The following is an 18,119-nucleotide window of genomic DNA, read 5'->3' on the forward strand; positions in this document are numbered from 1 at the left end:
GGGAGAGAGGAAAAGTGGGCTTTTCACAGCAAGCCAGCTGTGGGGCTCGAACTCATGAATCACAAGATCATGACCAGAGCCTAAGTCGGATGCTAAACCAACTGAGCCACCCAGGTGCCCCAGGGGACTGAGTTCTTTGTCAAGGTTTCTAGGCCCTGGGGCTGTATGGCTACCTCTCCATGCCCAGGCAGGTCCCACCACCCCAGGTTCTCCATGTGATGAACACAGGTCCCAGGCACCCTGGGTCCCAGCATACCTGCCCTCCCCCTCAATCTCTCTTGAAAGGACCCCTCTCGAGGGCAGGGCCCCAGGAGCCCACATCTTCGCCAAGACTCTCTGCAGGCCTCCTGCGAGGTCAAGAGTGGCCTGGAGAACTCTGTTTTTTAAGGCTTTTAGCGTATTAAAAAGAAAAGATATGCCAAAACAGGGTCACTTTAGGAATGTTCAGAGATGACAAGAAAGAACTTTTAACAAATGCAAGCACCACTGTAACCTCATCAGGAAATAATATCTGAATTTTAATCTAGGGCTTCCGTGGACATGAGGCCTTGGGCAATGGGCCCCATGACAGGCCCAGCCTCTGGCCGACACTTTGGAAACCAAACTCCTCTTGACTGTTTCTTGGCCCAGGGGAAGCCCACATGCCCAGGTTCTGAAATTCTTGGCCCCATCTCAGGCAGAGGGAGGAAAGACGCCTGTACTCAGAGACCAAGTCAGTTTATCCACCATACTGTCCTGTCTCATGGGACAGAGAATTCCTGACCTGGGCTGCTTTCCCATTTGCCCCAGGGATGAGTTGGAGGCTGTCCTAGCCCCAGGCCTCTTTCCTGATTTTTTGACCACTTAAGTGTTGCTGGGCCCCCAGCACCAGTGGCATGTAATTCCAGAAACTGTGGCATTTGGCTGGGTGGCTGGCTTCTTAGTTGAGTCACAGGGCTAAAATGGAGTTGTGGAAATTCATTCATGAAAGGCAACCTGGTTCCCAGGGGAGTCGGGAAGCCAGTAGGGGGAACTCTCACACCCCACCACTCCTCTGTGATTGCACCCCCAATAGGAAGAGATGGACGTCCTTGGCCATACTTTAGGTACTATGCTACTATCTTAGCCGGAGGAAGGAAGGTTTTCCTCCTGCCCCAGCAACAGCCCAGCCAATGAGAGACGGGCATAGCTCAGCCAGTGAAAAGCCCCTATACTTCCGATTCCAACGGAGTTTACTCCAATGGACTTTTTGTTTATATCAGCTCTCCCCCTTTCCCCCTTTCCCCCTTTCCTCCATAAGAGAGCATTCCTTTCCTCTAGTCTGGGCACTTGTGTCTGGTTTTTCAGTTGCCTGCATATCCTGGTGTGCAGTTCTCTGCCATTCCTGAATAAATCCATTTTGCTGGTAAGGTGACTGGCAGTTTTTTTTTTTTTTTAATATTTATTTATGGGAGAGCGCAAGCAGGGGAGAAGGGGACAGAGGATCCAAAGCAGGCTCTGCTGACAGGCTGACAGCAGCAAGCCTGATATGGGGCTTGAACTCATAAACGGTGAGATCATAACCTGAGCCAAAGTCGACGGACGCTCAACTGACTGAGCCACCCAGGAGCCCCCTGGCAGTTTTATTTTTGAGGTTAACAGAGTTCAACAAAAAGGCACACATAGTTACTGGTCAGGACTAGGGACCAGGGGCATGTGCAGATGAAGATAGCCGCCTGGGGGCTATAGGCTCTGGTAAAGCCCCTAATCTGGGAAGAAGGCACGCGGGTATACTTTATTATCCTTTAAATGGTGTTGTGTTTATTTTATTATTCTCTAAATGGGGTATGATGCATTTAAAATCTTTTTGAAAGTTAAACAGGGGCGCCTGGGTAGCTCAGTCGGTTGGGCTGGTCCAACTTCAGCTCAGGTCATGATCTCATGGTTTGTGACTTCCAGCCCCGCATCAGGCTCTGTGCTGACAGCTCAGAGCCTGGAGCCTGCTTCGGATTCTGTGTTTCCCTCTCTCTCTCTGCCCCTCCCCCACTCGTGCTCTGTCTCTCTCTGTTTCCCAGTGATAAATAAATGTTTTAAAAAAAATTTTTTTAAAGAAAGTTAAACAATAAATTCTATCTCCTCACATCCCTTAAGGAACAAGGTAAAGTCTAAATAAATGAGGAAGTGAATATGCAGATAGATAAAACAGTGTTTTCTCCTAATCCTTGTTTCTCACAGCATCTGATCAATATTTCCAATGAAGACATACATGTGCATATTTTACCCCCTCAAACCAAATACTTTCAGATCAAGTATGTGAAAAAGGTAAGCATGTCCCGGTTGCCTCTTCTCCACTGTGTTCTTTGTTGGGTTGTGGCTTTCTGGGTGGGAGGTCGACCTGGGAGCAGGTGCGGCCTGCTGTCTGTGTGCTTGGGGCCTGTCCCCACCAGAGACTTCTTGCCTTCTAGGAGCACTACCTTGTCCCTGGCTTGTCCCTCACAGTCACCATCACATTTTCTCCGGATGAGTGGCGGTACTATTACGACTGCATTCGGGTTCACTGTAAGGTAAGTGTTCTTAAAATTTTATGGGGATAAAGGCCAGGAGGACTTCAAGACTTCTCTCCCGAGGGAAGAAAGAAGAGAGAAGGAGCAGTAAGTGTGAGGTTTCTCGCCCAGTGTGTGTGTTCCTCGGGCAGCCCGTGTGAGTGGCACGAGGGGCCTTGCCCAGTCACGTGGGTCCCTGACGTGAGGGCCACGAAGAGTCAGGACAGAGCCGTGAGGCGTCATCTGCTTTAGGTTTCCTGCCTGCCCTGGTCCAGAAACCTCATTTATTGTGTAGCGCTAGGAGTTGATAAGGACTTTTTCAAATAGCTTAAACATACTCCTTTAAGTGCTAGGTTACAAAATTAGCAACACCCCCCGACTTGCGATTTTAAATCCCAGGGACCAGATGGTGTCCTGTGGGAATATCCTCAGAGGCAGCCCTAGGGGTCAGCAGGGAGGCCTGTGTGGTCTGACCCCCAATGGCTGTGCCTTGTGAGTCCCTGTGAGCCGCTTCTAGGTCAGCGAATTCATCCTGTGGCATCCAGCCAGAGCCAGCCCCACGTGCTGTCAACTCCTCTCTTCACACTGTCCCCCCCACCCTGACACTTCCCGTTGCTCTCCAAGTCAAGAAGCCTTAAGGTGAACTAAATTTAATTTTTCAAAACTAAAAATGGAAGAGTATGTTTTAGTAATCAATGAGCTTCCATTTTTTTTTATTAAAAAAGTTTTTTTAACATGTATTCACTTTTGAGAGACAGAGAGAGACAGAGCACGAACTGGGGAGGGGCACAGAGAGAGAAAGGGAGACACAGAATCTGAAGCAGGCTTCAGGCTCCGAGCTGTCAGCACAGATCCTGACGCGGGGCTTGAACTCACGAACTGGGAGATCATGACCTGAGCTGAAGTCAGACGCTTTAACCAACTGAGCCACCCAGGCGCCCCAATGAGTTTGAATTTTTAAACAGAAAACAAAAAAGCTAGACTCAAAAATAGAGTATTGCTTTCAGAAGGAGTATCTGTACCAAGAAGACAAATGTCACAGGTGCCACTGATCATCTCCTGCTCCTTAACAGCGGCACTAATAATAATACTTTACATTTAAGCAGTGCTCTTAATTCTTCCAGGCCATCATCGGCCCTCATTCTTAAAAACACCTTTAAAGTGAAGGCAACATTATTCCCATTTTGCAAAGGAAGAATCAAGGCCTGGAGAGGTTAAGGGTCTTGTTCAAGGTCATGTATTAGGCAGGACTGGAAGTAGATGTGCCCTACACCAGTTCATTGTTTACTGTTCGGTGCCATCTGGATCAGCTGATGCGGTGATTGTTTCGTTTTCTCTCAGGCTACTGCAGATTGTGTTTCCTTATAATTTTCTGGAATAGAAGCCAATAGATTACTGTCTTTGTATCTGTATGAAGGCATCCTCTCTCCTGGAAAAAAGTGAATATCACTTCAATGAAATGTGCTTAGAATTTCCTGCACTTTGGATGCAGCGAAGAAGGCCCAGTATTTCTAATGTTCTGTTCAAGCGCTCAGGTTTCTTAAGGAAATATTTTTTAGCGATAGAAAGCAACAGAAGAAATAAAGTACCTACAAGTTCATCTTTGAAAATTATAGCCTCTAGTATGGTAAACTTCGCTTTCTTTCCCATTCATTTTAGGGAGATGAGACTTTGCTTATTCCTATTCATGCCTATCCCGTCATGAACACACTGGACTTTCCCTCATTTATAAATCTATCGAATGTTCTCCTTGGTGAAAGGTGAGTTACCAAGATGAATGGCCAAAATGTCATAGGTCACGAAAAGTTAAGAGATATGTCTAACAGAAACTTAGATTTGTATTTTTCCGAGATTTGGACTTTTCTAGCTGAGTTAGACGGGACTTACAGTCAGAAAGGGTAAACAAAAACAAAAGCCCATGTCATGATATCGTGAGCAAGGAAGGGAATTTATTGGGCCATTTAACTGAGAGGTGCAAGTTGGGTCTTCAAGCATCGCTGGTTCTAGGGGCTTAAGTCAGCTTGCGGGAACCTGACTCTCCTTTTCTTGCTTCTGCTCCTCTTCCTGCAGTCTTCTTTCCCAATAGGCTTCCCCCTCACAGGGTTGAAGCCCGGGGTGGCTGTTGGCGACGGGGAGGAGGGGCCAGAGGGGTTGGAGATGTTGGAGCAAAAGTCCCAAGATTGAGTCTTATTGGACCAACCTGGATCTCATGCCCATCCATTAACCAATCTCTGCTTTGGATGGGGAAGCAAGAATAGAAATTTACTGTCCAAGCCAAGTCTCAGATTCCTCGGCCCTGTCTTATTGGAAAAATAGTTAAAGATTCCAAGTGTAATGTACGTGGGTTTTTTTTTCTCCAGTAAATATTTATTAAATCCTTACTACTAATACCTAAATATCTCTAGAGATATAAAAAGATGGATATGGAGCTGTTAGATAAAGCTATAGAATGGCCATGCCAGTTGTTAATACTTCTCTACTGGTCGGGAAATATATACTGTCCTGAGCTCCCGTCCCTCCATCCCAGCTGCCTGGCCCCTTTCCTGCCCTCCCTGTGACCTCTTAATGATTCAGCAACTACATTGTCAAAACCTCGCAATTTTGGGGGTGGGGGAGGCATCCGCAGGACATGGCCCCAGCCTTAGAGCCACTCTGAGTACTGCCCAGAAGTCCTGATTGATTGACATTTTGAAGATCACCCATGGCTAAAAGGCAAATAGACAAAGGTTCTGATTTTGAATGCTTTAGAGTCTAATGGGGACAGATCATGTTGATTGTTGATCAATCATCAGTTGATTACATCAATTGCTGTATGTATTAGAGGCATGTATGGGGTCCCGTACAGGCCCAGAAGATGGAACCTACTGGAAACACGGGGGTGGTTACTCCTCACGTCTCTGGAGGTGACAATCTGGTTGTCCAAAGAGGACTCCATAGTGTGGTAGAATGGGAGGATGGCATTTGAGGTGGGGAAATAGCACATGCAAAGGCACGGTGGCAGCGGAGAGCATCGACTATAGCTCAGAGGCGATTTAGCCCCCAGAGGGTTTTAATCCACCCACTAGCTGGCAGATACTAGACGTCTCTCGCTCTAGGCCCAGATGGTGAGCAAAGATTGGCTTCAGCATGCTTTGGGGGGAACGCAAGTTCAAGTGCCTGCAGCAGCACTGAGCAGCATGCATTCAAGTTGCTGATGACCAGATAGCAGGGTTAGCTAGAGAGAGGGGCCGCGGAACCCTTTGGGATGAGGTGGCGCTTATAGACCAATATGTATAGCCCTCAGGGCCCTTCCTTTTTAGTACTATGTGGCGTCCTTGACTGAAATCCCCAAATTAATTCTGGAATGATTGCCTTAGTTCAGCTGATATGTAATCTTCTCCCTGCGCCGCACCCCTCTGCCCACACACCTTCCCATGACCTTCTGACTCTCTGTCTATACTTTTTCCCTTGAACTCTTTAAAAATTATAAATAAATAATACATACAAAAGAATATATAATAATCTGTTAGGTTTAAACAATAATAATATAACGAACACCGGCTTCAAGACATAAAGCATTACCGGTAACTTTGCAGCTACTACTTGGAATTTTGTGACAGTCATTTCTTTGATGTAGTTTAATAGTTTGGACACATACACATGCACCCCTAAGTAGCGCATTGTTTCGTTTTGCCAGTGTGTGATCTTTAGATAAATGGAATCATACTGGATATATGTTCTCTTGCAACTTGAGTTTTCTACTCAATGTTACGGTTCTGTGGTTTTGCCGTATTAACTCCCATAGCTAGAGTTTACTATTGTGCTGTCCACCAAATTGACCATGAATTTTTTTGTTTAGTTTAGTGGGTTTTTTTTTCATGTTTTATTTGTTTTTGAGAGAGAGTATGAGTCAGGGAGAGGCAGAGAGAGGGGGTGACAGAGGAGCTGAGGAAGCAGGATCTGTGCTGACAGCAGTAAGCCTGATGCAGGGCTTGAACTCTGAACTCATGAACCATGAGATGGTGACCTGAGCCTGAAATTGGGTGCTCAGCTACCCAGGTGTCTTTGCTTTGACCAGCACTGCTGTGTACATGCCTGTATATGGTCTGGGGGCACCCGTTCTAGAGTTTCCCCAACATATACATCTAGAAGTGGATGGTCTAACACAAATTCACTATTAACTTTGTAACACCTGTGTTTTCCAGAATGGCTGTACCCATTCACACGCCTACCTGCAGGGCATGAGAATTCCTCTTTGCCTGCACCACTGCCAAGCAGTGAGTGTTATCAGATTTTGACATTTTCACTGACAACATTCTTGGCCACTTGCTTTTCAGTCCTCTATTTATTTTCCTGAGCACATTTTGCCAGAACTCTATCCCAGTATTTCCTCCCTCCCCCTCTTCAACCCTCCCTGTCTTCACCCAGTCCTTGTCAGTACTAAGTCCTCTGCAAGGGTGAGTCCCACTCACTCTCTGCATTTTGAGGCCAAACATAGCTATTTCCTTTAAATGGGTGACTATAGCAACTTTTATGAAAATCAAAGTGGTAGAAGAGTAGGAACTAACTTCCTAGTTTTTGAATCCTTCCTTTCTCCCTCCTTTCCTTCCTCCCTTCCTTCCTCCCATCCTTCCTCCCTCCCTCCCTCCCTGCCTTCCTTCCTTCCTTCCTTCTTTTTTTTCCCTCCACAAATTTCAAATTATTTTTGTTTGGATCATAAGCCGGGCTTAGGAACTGAGAACAATGGCAGGGGCGCCTGGGTGGCTCAGTCAGTCGGGCATTCGACTTTGGCTCAGGTCATGATCTCATCGTTCATAGGTTCAAGTCCTGCATTGGGCTCTGTGCTGACAGCTCAGAGCCTGGAGCCTGCTTCGGATTCTGTGACTCCCTCTCTTTCTGCCCCTTTCCTGCTCACTCTCTCTCTCTCAAAAATAAATAAACATTAAAAAAAGTTTAAAAAAATGTATTGAGAACAATAGTTTAATAAACTGGTGGAAACAATATGGCTTAGAGTGCAGACATTAGTCTGGTTTTCATGTATAAATCTACCAACTTCCCTAGAAGCTTTTCCCAGACTATTTTGTACATAATGCCCTTCATTTATCATCAGAATGAAAATTTCAGCTAAACAGTTTATTAAACTGAGTTACTGTGTATAATGGTGTGAAATTTTTTAAAATCTGTCCAAAAATAAGCACGCTCCTTTTTTCCTTCAAACATGCTGGCAGCAGGCAGTATCCTCCCAAAGCTTTATGCACTTTACTTAACAATGGTTAACTATCCAAACTGTCTTATGCTTCGTTCAATCTAAAAACGTCTAGTAGCAGGACAGGAGGGAAGTATTTGAAAGGGCTTTCACCTTAAATGTTCTGTGTTCACTCTAGGCTACTTGGAGGGTTGAAGGTGCTGTTTGGGTGGGTTCTTCATTCGGGATTCATTCATTCATGAGATGTTTACTGAATGCTACTATGTGCCAGGCACATGTTAGGTACTGAGGGCACAGAGATGCTTAAGAGCTGAGATCGTGACTAAGCAGACAATCCTAATGTCTGATGTGGTATATTCAGGGGAAGAACACCTAACCCAGTGCAGTGGGAAGTGAGGGCATTTGGGATGGGATGGGGGAGGTGCTCAGAGATGATTTTCTAGAGGAGAATATCTCTGAACTGAAGATGTACCAGCATAACCGGAAATCAGCTGGCAGAAGAAAGGAGTGGAACAGGAGAGGAGAGAGGTGCTCTGGGCAGGGCGGTACCTTGGGCAAAGTGAAACGGCACAGCACGCGTAGGCCCATCCAGAATGTACATGTGATGGATGTGGGTTGTAAGACCAGAGGCAGAGGAAGCGGGGAGGGAGCTGCGCCTGAATGGCTGTGTAGGCTTTGCTGGGAAATGCGGATTTCACCACTGAAGTATTTAAGCAGAGAAATGCCACGATCAGATCTACTTTCCAGAAACCTCACTCTGGTGACTGAGCCGGTGCAGAGAACTGGAAGGGGTGTGCCCGGGACCTCGGGGACAGTTGCATCACAGGCAGTGGTTGGAAATATATAAGTGAGGCAGGAGGGTCTTAGAAGGGGAAACAAGGACTCATTGCACATGGTATATTAAGGCACGACCTGCAAAGGAGGGAAGGATGGGGTGGGAGCGCCCAGGCTTCCAGAATGGCCAAGCAACAGCAGTCCCAGAGTGGGGTGACAGGTGCACCAGGGGGAGGAGAGTGCCAACAGCGCCTTCTGGAAATCCACAGCACCGCCGACTGGCCCTTGATTTATGCATCCCCTGGCCAGCTCTCCGTCTGGCTTCCTCTGGCTCTGGAGTGGCGGTGTGGAGTCTAGGAGCAGGTCAGCGGATAGGAGCTGTCGCGAGTAGCAGGCGGACTGTGGTCTGGGGACTCCTGGTGGCCTGTGCCGTGAGTGGACGGTGCAGGGCTGATGTGTCCAGGATGCCTTCCCTCCCCAGGACAGAACAGGGCCTGGGGAGGAGGCTCCTGTCAGCAGCACAGCAAGAGGTAGGTAGTGGGAGCGATCTCGCCCACATGCAATAACGGGAGTTCATTGTGGAAAATTATTTATCTATTTATTTACTTAGTTTTGATGTTTATTTATTTTTGAGAGAGAGAGAGAGACAGAGCGTGAGGAGGGGAGGGGCAGAGAGAGAGGAAGACACAGAATCTGAAGCAGGCTCCAGGCTCGAGCTGTCAGCACAGAGCCCGACGCCAGGCTTGAACTCAGAACAGCAAGATCATGACCCGAGCCGAAGCTGGACTGGTAACCGACTGAGCCACCAGGCACCCCTGTGGAAAAATGTTTAAAGATGACAAAACCTTCTAGAAGTCAGACTCCTTTTGAATAGCACCACGCACCAACAATTCTAAATATTACCAGTGATGAAATACTCCTCCCTCCAAGGGCGGACCTGTTCCCAGCCACTGCTCAGGCCCATGGGAAGCGATCACCTCGTTTGTGATCTCCAATCTCTCTGAGGCCTCATTTTTGCTCCTGTCCCAGTATTTCGTCACCTGGGCAGCCCATGGGGCCACCTCTGGCAGTGCTGGATTGCGGTGGGTTCTTGCTCCTTCTCTGCCTCCACATGAGGCCCCCACCTCCGTGCTCACGGAACACCTCCAACATGGCTCCTTCCGTTTCTTCAGGGGCTGCTTGAGAGATCAGGCCGGGGGCCTAGAGGGGGTGAGCGTCCCATGCTGTACCCTTCACTTGTCCCGGGTGCTTCTGTGCCCTGCCCCGCCCTACCCCGGGCGACTGAGGCCAGCACCTCCTTCGGCTCTGTGTGCACCTGTCATGGTGTCTTAGAGATGGGCACCTGGCTGCTTGCAGTCTCGCTTCTGCCTCTTCTGCTTCCTCCTCTTCTCCTCAGCCTCAGTCTTTCCGTTTGTACTGCCTTGTGGACAACCAAATCCCCGCATGGTTTTCTAAGGAAGTTTTAGAGTGTTGGAAGAGAACAAAGAAGTCCACCAAATCTCGTCTGTTGAAAACTATTTTGTCATTGCTTCATTCATTCATTCGTCCATTCATTCATTCATTCATCCATTCATTCAGTCAGTCATCCATGCATCCATTCATTCATTCATCCACTCTTTCATTCATTTGTCCATTCATTCATTCATCCATTCGTTCATTCATCCGTCCACTCTGAATTTGGCCTGCTGACCCCCGATTTGTAGCTTCTGATTTAACTAAATTGCTGACCTGTTTGGTTTCATCCAGACTGTGGTGGCCCGCAGTTTCATTTTGCCTTTTTAAACCTTGAATTCGCTGTCAACATTTAACAATCAAAAGATTTCATGTAAAAATTTAGATTTTTTACTTGCTCTTTTTTTTTTGGGTGGCTCAGTTGGTTAAGCATCCAACTTCAGCTCAGGGCATGATCTCACGATTCATGAGCTCAAACCTCTCATGGGCTCACTGCTGTCAGCTTGGAGCCTGCTTCAGATCCTGTCTCCCTCTCTCTCTGCCCCTCCCCTACTCATGCTCTCAGTCTCTCTCAATAATAAGTAAACGTTTAAAATGCATTAAAAAGAAAAAGAAAAAGAACCAGCCATACTGGGCCCATAGTCCTGCATGCTCACAGTTAGTTCAATGATAAAATAGAAGCTGCTTCTTTATTTTTTTTTAAAGTTTATTTATTTACTTAGAGAAAGATTGAGAGGCAGGCAAAGAGGGAGAGAGAGGATCCCAAGCAGACTCCTCACTGTCAGCACAGATCCTGATGTGGGGCTCAATCTCATGAACCGTGAGATCATGACCTGAGCCAAAATCTAGAGCCAGACGCTTAACCGATAGAGCCACCCAGGCACCCATGAAGCCGCCTCTTTAGAGAGCAATGCCTTTGCCAGCTCACCGCAGTCCCACCACTCCTTCTCGCCTCACATGCAGCCTTCTTCACTCATTTTTGTTATGTGACTGGCCGATGAGGACTTGCAATAAAAACAAACTGGACAGGAGACAAAGCGACAGAGTGTCGGGTTTAACAGCATAGACCCACTAATGGCTCTGGAGCCATTCTGTCTGCAATCCAGTCCAGGCTCTGCTTCGTGATGGCTGTGTGACCCAGACAAATGACAGTCTCTCTCTGCCGCTTAGAATCTTCATCCATAAAATACCATTTGTAGGAGTCTCTACCTCTTAAAATTGTTCTGAGGATTAAACACGTTAAAGTAGAACCTATTAATAGTTTAACAACATTTGTAAGCTTTTAATACTAGTAGTAAGAACATATAGCTACTGAGCTGAGCATATAGCTACTGATTTATATTAGCTATCACCATCATCATCACCACCATCATCATCATCGCCCAAGAGATTTTTATCTAAATTATGCACCCATGAGACCCAGATGGGTTGGCTTTCCAATAGAGGAATTGGAATGAGAAGCTTGGAGTAGGAAGGTGGCGGCCAAGTTGAAGGTGGGCTTCCAACACTGAGAGGCTGGGCTAGCAGCTGAGGGGCTTGTGCGAAGCTCCAGAACAGTGGGGACAGGCACTGTGCCCGGCTGGCGAGAGTGACCCAACGGCAAGTGCACAGAGGGGCAGGGCAGGGAGGAGGGTGTGGCTGTAAGTCCAGGAGCAGAAGCTCTTTTCTCTTGGCATTTATACTTACAAAAAAAAAAAGTTTTATTGAGATATAATTCGCATATCATAAAACTTACTAATTTAAAATGTGTAGTTCATGGGCATCTGGATGGCTTAGTTGGTTAAGCATCTGACTCTTGGTTTCGGCTCAGGTCATGATCTCATGGTTCACAAGTTCAAGCCCCATGTCGGGCTCTGTGAGGAGCCTGCTTGAGATTCTCTGTCTCTCCCTCTCTCTCTGTCCCTCTCCCACTCACTCTCCAGCTCTCTGTCTCAAAATAAATAAATAAGCATTTTAAAAAATAAATAAAAAATAAAATAAAATATACAGTTCAATAGTTTTTAGTATATGTGACCATAACCGTAATTAATTTTAGAACATTTTCATTACCCCAAAAGGAAACCCACTACCCACTCTTCATTTTCCCCTGAAACTTCCTCAACTAGTCTCAAGCAAACTCTCCTTCTTCTTCTTCTTCTTTTTTTAAGTTTAAATGCTTTATTTATTTATGTATTTTTAAGGTTTATTTATTTATTTTTTTAAATAGTTTATTCTTCTTATTTTTTTTTAGTGTTTGTTTATTTTTGAAAGAGAGAGACAAAGCATGAGTGGGGGTGGGGCATAAAGAGAGGGAGACACAGAATCTGAAGCAGGCTCCAGGCTCTGAGCTGTCAGCACAGAGCCTGACATGGGACTCAAGCTCATGAACTACCAAATCATGACCTGACCCGAAGTTGGATGCTTAACTGATGGCACCACTCAGGCGCCCCTCAAGCAAATTCTTAACTGACTTCCTGTCTCTATAAATTTGCCCATTATGGACATTCATATTGATGGCAGCATATATTACGTGGTCTTCAGTTACTGACTTCTTTCACTTAGTGTCATGTTTCCCGGTTTCATCTAACTTAGGGCATGTATCAGTACTTCATTCATTTTTATTGCCAAGTAATATTCCGTTGTGTGCCTGTACCACATTTTATTTATCCCTTCATCAGTTGATGGCTATTGATTGTTGTCCACTTTTTGAACAATGCTGCTGTGAACCCTGTGTGTATGTTTTTATGTGGCCACGTGTACTTAGTTGTGTTAGGTGTATACCTAGGAGTGCAGTTATACGTAGGATATATGTAACTCTGTGTGTTCGAGGAATTGCGGAACTAATTTCCAAAGTGACTGCACCATTTTTAATTTCTACCAGCAATGTGTGAGAGTTCTAGCGGGCACTTGTGTTTCTAAAGGTCAGAGTAAAGCAGCCGTTTCTACAGCTACAGAAACATTACTGTCCATTATGCAGAAAGACAAAGATGATAAGAAAACACGAATCCAACAGAAGGCAGACTCAGAGGATATGTTTGCCCTTTGCATATTGAATCAATTCAGACGAAATGGCTAGAAATCACAAGGTCTGCATTTAACACCACCAAGTTTGCTTTCTCACTTTGAGGTTGCTTCTGGGGAGCAGCAAGTCCGGACTGGGTAGCGCCTCTCTGAGGACTGGATAGCCTTCAGCACATTTTCCACAAGGTCATGAAGTAGATTTGCATATATTCATCAAACCTATTTCCACTGGCTGGATTTGATGGTTGTAAATGTCCCTTGCTGGGATAAAATCTCACGGGGACCTTTGCCAGCTACCCGTACACAACCGTGGTGGCTCACGATCTGGTAAAACGTATTTTGACAGCTTCTGTAAACCAAAAGTTGCATTCCGGGTCCTGTCCAGCATCTCTAAATCAAACACTGGGGCGCAGAGGACTTTCAGCTCTCTTTCCATTTTGTAGTTAGAAATTCTGCTTTGTAGCTAGTCTAACCATGGCTGATTAAATCCTGTGATCACGTCATATCGTTGAGAGTGCTGTCCATAAAATGTGGTTCTCCGCTTCCTATATACACAAGTCAACAAGAGCATGCTACTCTTAGGTGCTGAGATTTAGTACCTTTCCATTCTTGTGGTTGTAAACAAGCCATATTAATTCGTCAGAGTCTGTGGTTTCTCTAGCGGCGCCTACCTGGTACCCAAATAACAGGTTGAAATCTGGAACAAACCCTGTCAGTGACCAGTTGATCTCTCCATGGGGCATCAACTGATCTTCCATGCCCCAAGCTGACTCAGTTGACTGTTTGGCTAGTGTGCTATAGACTAGCCAAAGTCACCTGGGTCCTCTCCTGCATTCCCTGTCACTTCCCATTTTCCACTCTGGACCTTGCCGTAGGCAAAGCAGTCATGCTGCTCTAAAGCAAGTGGAACTCTGAGTTTATCTCTGTGATACAGATGCTGTGTAGACCAAAGGCTCCCATTAACAACACTGGTAGAACTGGCCCCTGGCCACACCATTCCAAAGCCAGGATATTTTAGTCTCTGGAACTTTTATATAAGTTTAAGAATTTACCAAAGGGTGCTTTTCCATAGGAACTGACCCTCATGCCTCCTTTTAGAAAGCATGGGAATGGCCAAGGTCAGACTAGGATGACTGAATGACACCTAGTCTTCTCACTGCCCTAGAGCTGAAAGCATCCGGGCCACAGGCGAAGGTGCATCCTTAAACCAGCACTGGCGGGAAAGATCGACCCTGTGGGTGCACTGCATAGACAGCAGTTGGGTCCTTTTTCAAACTGTGCCAGGAATGAGCCTCTATGTAAAGGGCCCACCCACCAGCTATACCTGGATTAGAAAGAGGGTGTCAGAGTGACTATAGAATTGATCCGCAGAAGGGTCTTTTTTTTTTAAATAAATAGTTTATTGTCAAGTTGGTTTCCATACAACACCCCGTGCTCATCCACACAAGTGCCCTCCTCCATGCCCATCTCCCCCTCCCCCCAACACCCATCAGTCCTCAGTTTGTTCTCAGCATTCAAGAGGCTCTAGTGGTTTGCCTCCCTCCCTCTCCCCGACTATTTCCCCCTTTCTTCTCCCCCATGGTCTTCCGTTAAGTTCTTCCTAATCCTCCTATATGAACAAACATATGGTAGCTATCCTTCTCTGCCTGACTTATTTCACTCAGCATAACACCCTCAAGGTCCATCCATGTTGCTACACATGGCCAGATCTGCAGAAGGGTCTTTTGAAGCCCTCCTTACCCAAAGAGAACAATTCCCATTTCTCAGCTCATCCAGGGCAACACACTCCTTACTCACTCCAGGGACTCGTTTCTCAAATCCCAAAGTCAGAGCTGACTTGATTTTATAGACACATTCTGACGAAGGCGACTTGGGCTCATTGACACCCTTGTGCTTTCACTTATTTCGGCCCCTACTTGGGTTTATTGAGCAGTCATGGACCTATATTTGAAAATTGCTTCAAAATTGATATTCAGATTTTTAAAAATGGCCATCACTTAACAGCCTAAATATTTACTGTATGAAATATTCTACCACAGTTTACAGTTAAAATTGCTTTGATTTAATATCCCTTTGCTGACTTAATATCTTGACCCAGTCTCTATGAATTTCAGCAGGAAAAGAAAATCACCCCACCCCTAAACCATAGGGGTCTGTATTAATCATGAAAGGGCATAAAATGCTTCCGCCTTTTGTTCAGCAGACATGGGAACCCACTCGAGACTTTCAACAAAGGGAACTGTCAATGGAAGGCCTAAATTATTTTTCTTCAAGTTTTTCTCACAAAATGTTGAAACGTAGACTTCTGACGCCTGGAGAAAGTGCTAGAAATTCTAGAGAACTGAAAATGGGGAAAGCAATATTGACCTTATTGAAGCCCAGCTTGGAAATTGTAATACTCTGCTTTTCTCCCTTAGTTTTTATACAGATTTACTTGGAAAACCACTTGCTTGGTTTGGATGGGGCTTGGGGATGGAGCGGAACAAATGTACCACCAGCACTGGGAGCAAATGAATGTGTGCATCAGGGGCAGTAACTAAAGACGGAGTGTTTCTGTGGCTTAGGGTCCTCTCTGTAGTCTTTGGAATGATTCCTTAAACTCCATAGTATATAAATGTTGTGACTTATGTGAAACTACCAAGCTAGTGTCACGGACTAAGCAGTAAGAACTTGAAAGTGTTCTACATTTTAGGGGTACCTGGGTGGCTCAGTCAGTTAAGCGTCCAGTGCTTGATCTCAGCTCAGGTCTTGACCTCATGGTCGGGAGTTCAAGCCCAGCGCTGGGTGTGAAGTCACTTAAAAAAATAAAGAAGTAAAATGTAGAACATTTTAATATTTTTAATGTTTCTTTTTTATTTCTGAGAGAGAGGGGCACAGATGATCTGAAGAAGCGGGCTCTGTGATGACGGCAGTGAGCCCGATGGGGGCTCAAACTCATGAACCGTGAGATCGTGACCTGAGCCAAAGTTGGATGCCCAACTGCCTAAGCCACACAGGCGCCCCAACATTTTATTTATTTTAATGTTTATTTGTTTTGAGAGTGCGGGCACATGCACGCACATGCGCATAGGTGCTGGGGAGGGGTAGAGTGAGAGAGGGAGAGACGGAGAATCCTCAGCAGGCTCTTTGCTCAGCGTGGAGCCTGACATGGGTCCAATCCCATGACTGCAAGATCAGGACCTGAGTATATATCAAGAGTTGGGGGTCGCCTGGGTGGCTTAGTCGGTTAAGCGTCCCGACTTTCGCTTCGGTCATGATCTCGCGGTTCATGGGTTCGAGCCCCGCATCGGGCTCTCTGCTGACTGCCAGCTCAGAGCCTGCAGCCTATTTCAGAGTCTGTGTCTCCCTCTCTCTCTGGCCCTCCCCTGCTCACGCTCTCTCTCTCTCTCTCTCTCTCTCTCTCTCTCTCCTAGAAATAAGTAAAACATTAAAAAAAAAGAGTTGGACACCCAACCGACTGAGCCACCCAGGCACTCCAGATGTTCTACATTTTAAATTCTGCAAAAAATAGTCATGGGCCAGCTCCTAATTCTGATATTTAATAATACACTACAAGGAGTTGCCTTGCCTGCCCAAAGCACTTCCTGTGGAGAGTTTTTGGTCCGGAGAGCTACCCTAAACCGAAAGTTTTTTTGAGCACTCCCCCTCCTTGCTTGACTTATGTAGCTGTCACATCTCACACCCAACACTATCCAAGCAGCCGCATCCAGTCACCACTGCTGTTGCTCTCCATGCTCTGCCTCAAAGGTTTGTGATACCCGCACATGCAGGCCCACACGCACGCGCACACCCATGCACACACATGCGCGTGAGCACACTTTTAATGTGATGTCTAAAATGTGATGATCTAATGCTTGCCAAAGGATTTAGAACAGAGCAACTAGCAACCAGCCAACTGGATGGCGATGCTTTTTTCTTAAATAGTTGCTTTCTCTTAAATATGCCCCCAATTTCTTCGGAAGAATTGGAATACCATTTCAAGACCCATATTATTTGAATTTAAGTTGCTTGGCTTTAGACATTCATTTCTTGTTCCTCTCCCAAATTAGCTTTTTCTCCTAGTAATTGCTGGTGGGGAAGCCACAAGACTGTAAGCTGACAGCCTGGGGCCCTGGTGGCCGTGTCAGGCCAGACAGGACAGGGCACTCAGCTCGGAGGAAGTGTGTTTTGAACACAGTTGGCACGTGGTTCTTCTGCCCTCTATTCTAAAAGGAGAAAAGGGGGCGCCTGGGTGGCTTAGTCGGTTAGGCATCCGACTTTCGCTTAGGTCATGATCTCGCGGTTCGTGGGTTCGAGCCCCGCGTCGGGGTCTGTGCTGACTGGCAGCTCAGAGCCTGGAGCCTGTTTCAGAGTCTGCGTTTCCCTCTCTCTCTCTGACCCTCCCCTGCTCACGCTGTCTCTCTCTCTCTCTCTCTCCTAGAAATAAATAAAAATATTTAAAAAAAAAAATAAAAGTAGAAAAGGTAGTTTTTAGTGTATCCTCTTATCTTCTCCAGATAAACGCTGCATTTCTCTCAACAAAAGGAGAAATCAGTCTGCAGGAGGCTTTTCATCTCCCTCCATGTCTCGATTTAGTTGCTTCCTTTTCCTTGAATGTGACTCTCTGCTCGATGCCAGATGTCCCTGGTCTCTGGGCCACAGGCCCTGCTCTGACTCAGAGGAGCCACCCCTGAATTCCCTTCCTTACCCCATATTATCCCACGCCATCTGCAACTCTGGTGGGTTGCGAGGTGCAGTTTTCTCTCATATTTCTTATGTAACCAAATACTCTCATTCTTTTTTTTTTTAAACAGTTTATTGTCAAGTTGGTTTCCATATACCACCCAGTGCTCATCCCCACAAGTGCCCTCCTCCATGCCCATCACCCCCTTCCCATCCTCCCCACTCCCATCTGCCCTCAGTTTGTTCTCAGCATTCAAGAGTCTCTCATGGTTTGCCTCCCTCCCTCTCCCCCACTATTTCCCCCCTTCTTCTCCCCCATGGTCCTCCGTTAAGTTCCTCCTAATCCTCCTATATGTGCAGACATATGGTATTTGTCCTTCTCATTCTAAAGTGAAGTTAATGTTTAGGTTTTAAAAGGTTTTATATATATATGAGATCACTTATAGGAGGTACTTGGAGCAGGCATAGGCAGAGACAGAGAGTGGAAGAAATGGAGGCTCCCAGGGTCTGGGGGTGTGGAGAGCGAGCATGAGCAGGGGAGGGGC

General features: G+C 46.2%; 1 protein-coding gene across 3 annotated transcripts in view; it reads left to right on the plus strand.

Moving 5' to 3' along the window:
- The window catches only part of CFAP221 (cilia and flagella associated protein 221), a 104,199-nt gene that overhangs the window by 11,202 nt on the left and 74,878 nt on the right, over positions 1 to 18,119 (plus strand). For all 3 annotated transcript variants that reach the window (XM_077779614.1, XM_077779616.1, XM_077779615.1), the window contains exons 4-6: positions 2,194 to 2,280; positions 2,424 to 2,522; positions 4,161 to 4,261. In XM_077779614.1, the coding sequence (XP_077635740.1) occupies positions 2,194 to 2,280; positions 2,424 to 2,522; positions 4,161 to 4,261 (287 nt within the window). The remainder of the gene's footprint in view (positions 1 to 2,193; positions 2,281 to 2,423; positions 2,523 to 4,160; positions 4,262 to 18,119) is intronic.

Source organism: Crocuta crocuta, unplaced genomic scaffold (genome assembly GCF_008692635.1).
Source record: "Crocuta crocuta isolate KB4526 unplaced genomic scaffold, BGI_CrCroc_1.0 scaffold18, whole genome shotgun sequence".
NCBI lineage: Eukaryota > Metazoa > Chordata > Mammalia > Carnivora > Hyaenidae > Crocuta > Crocuta crocuta.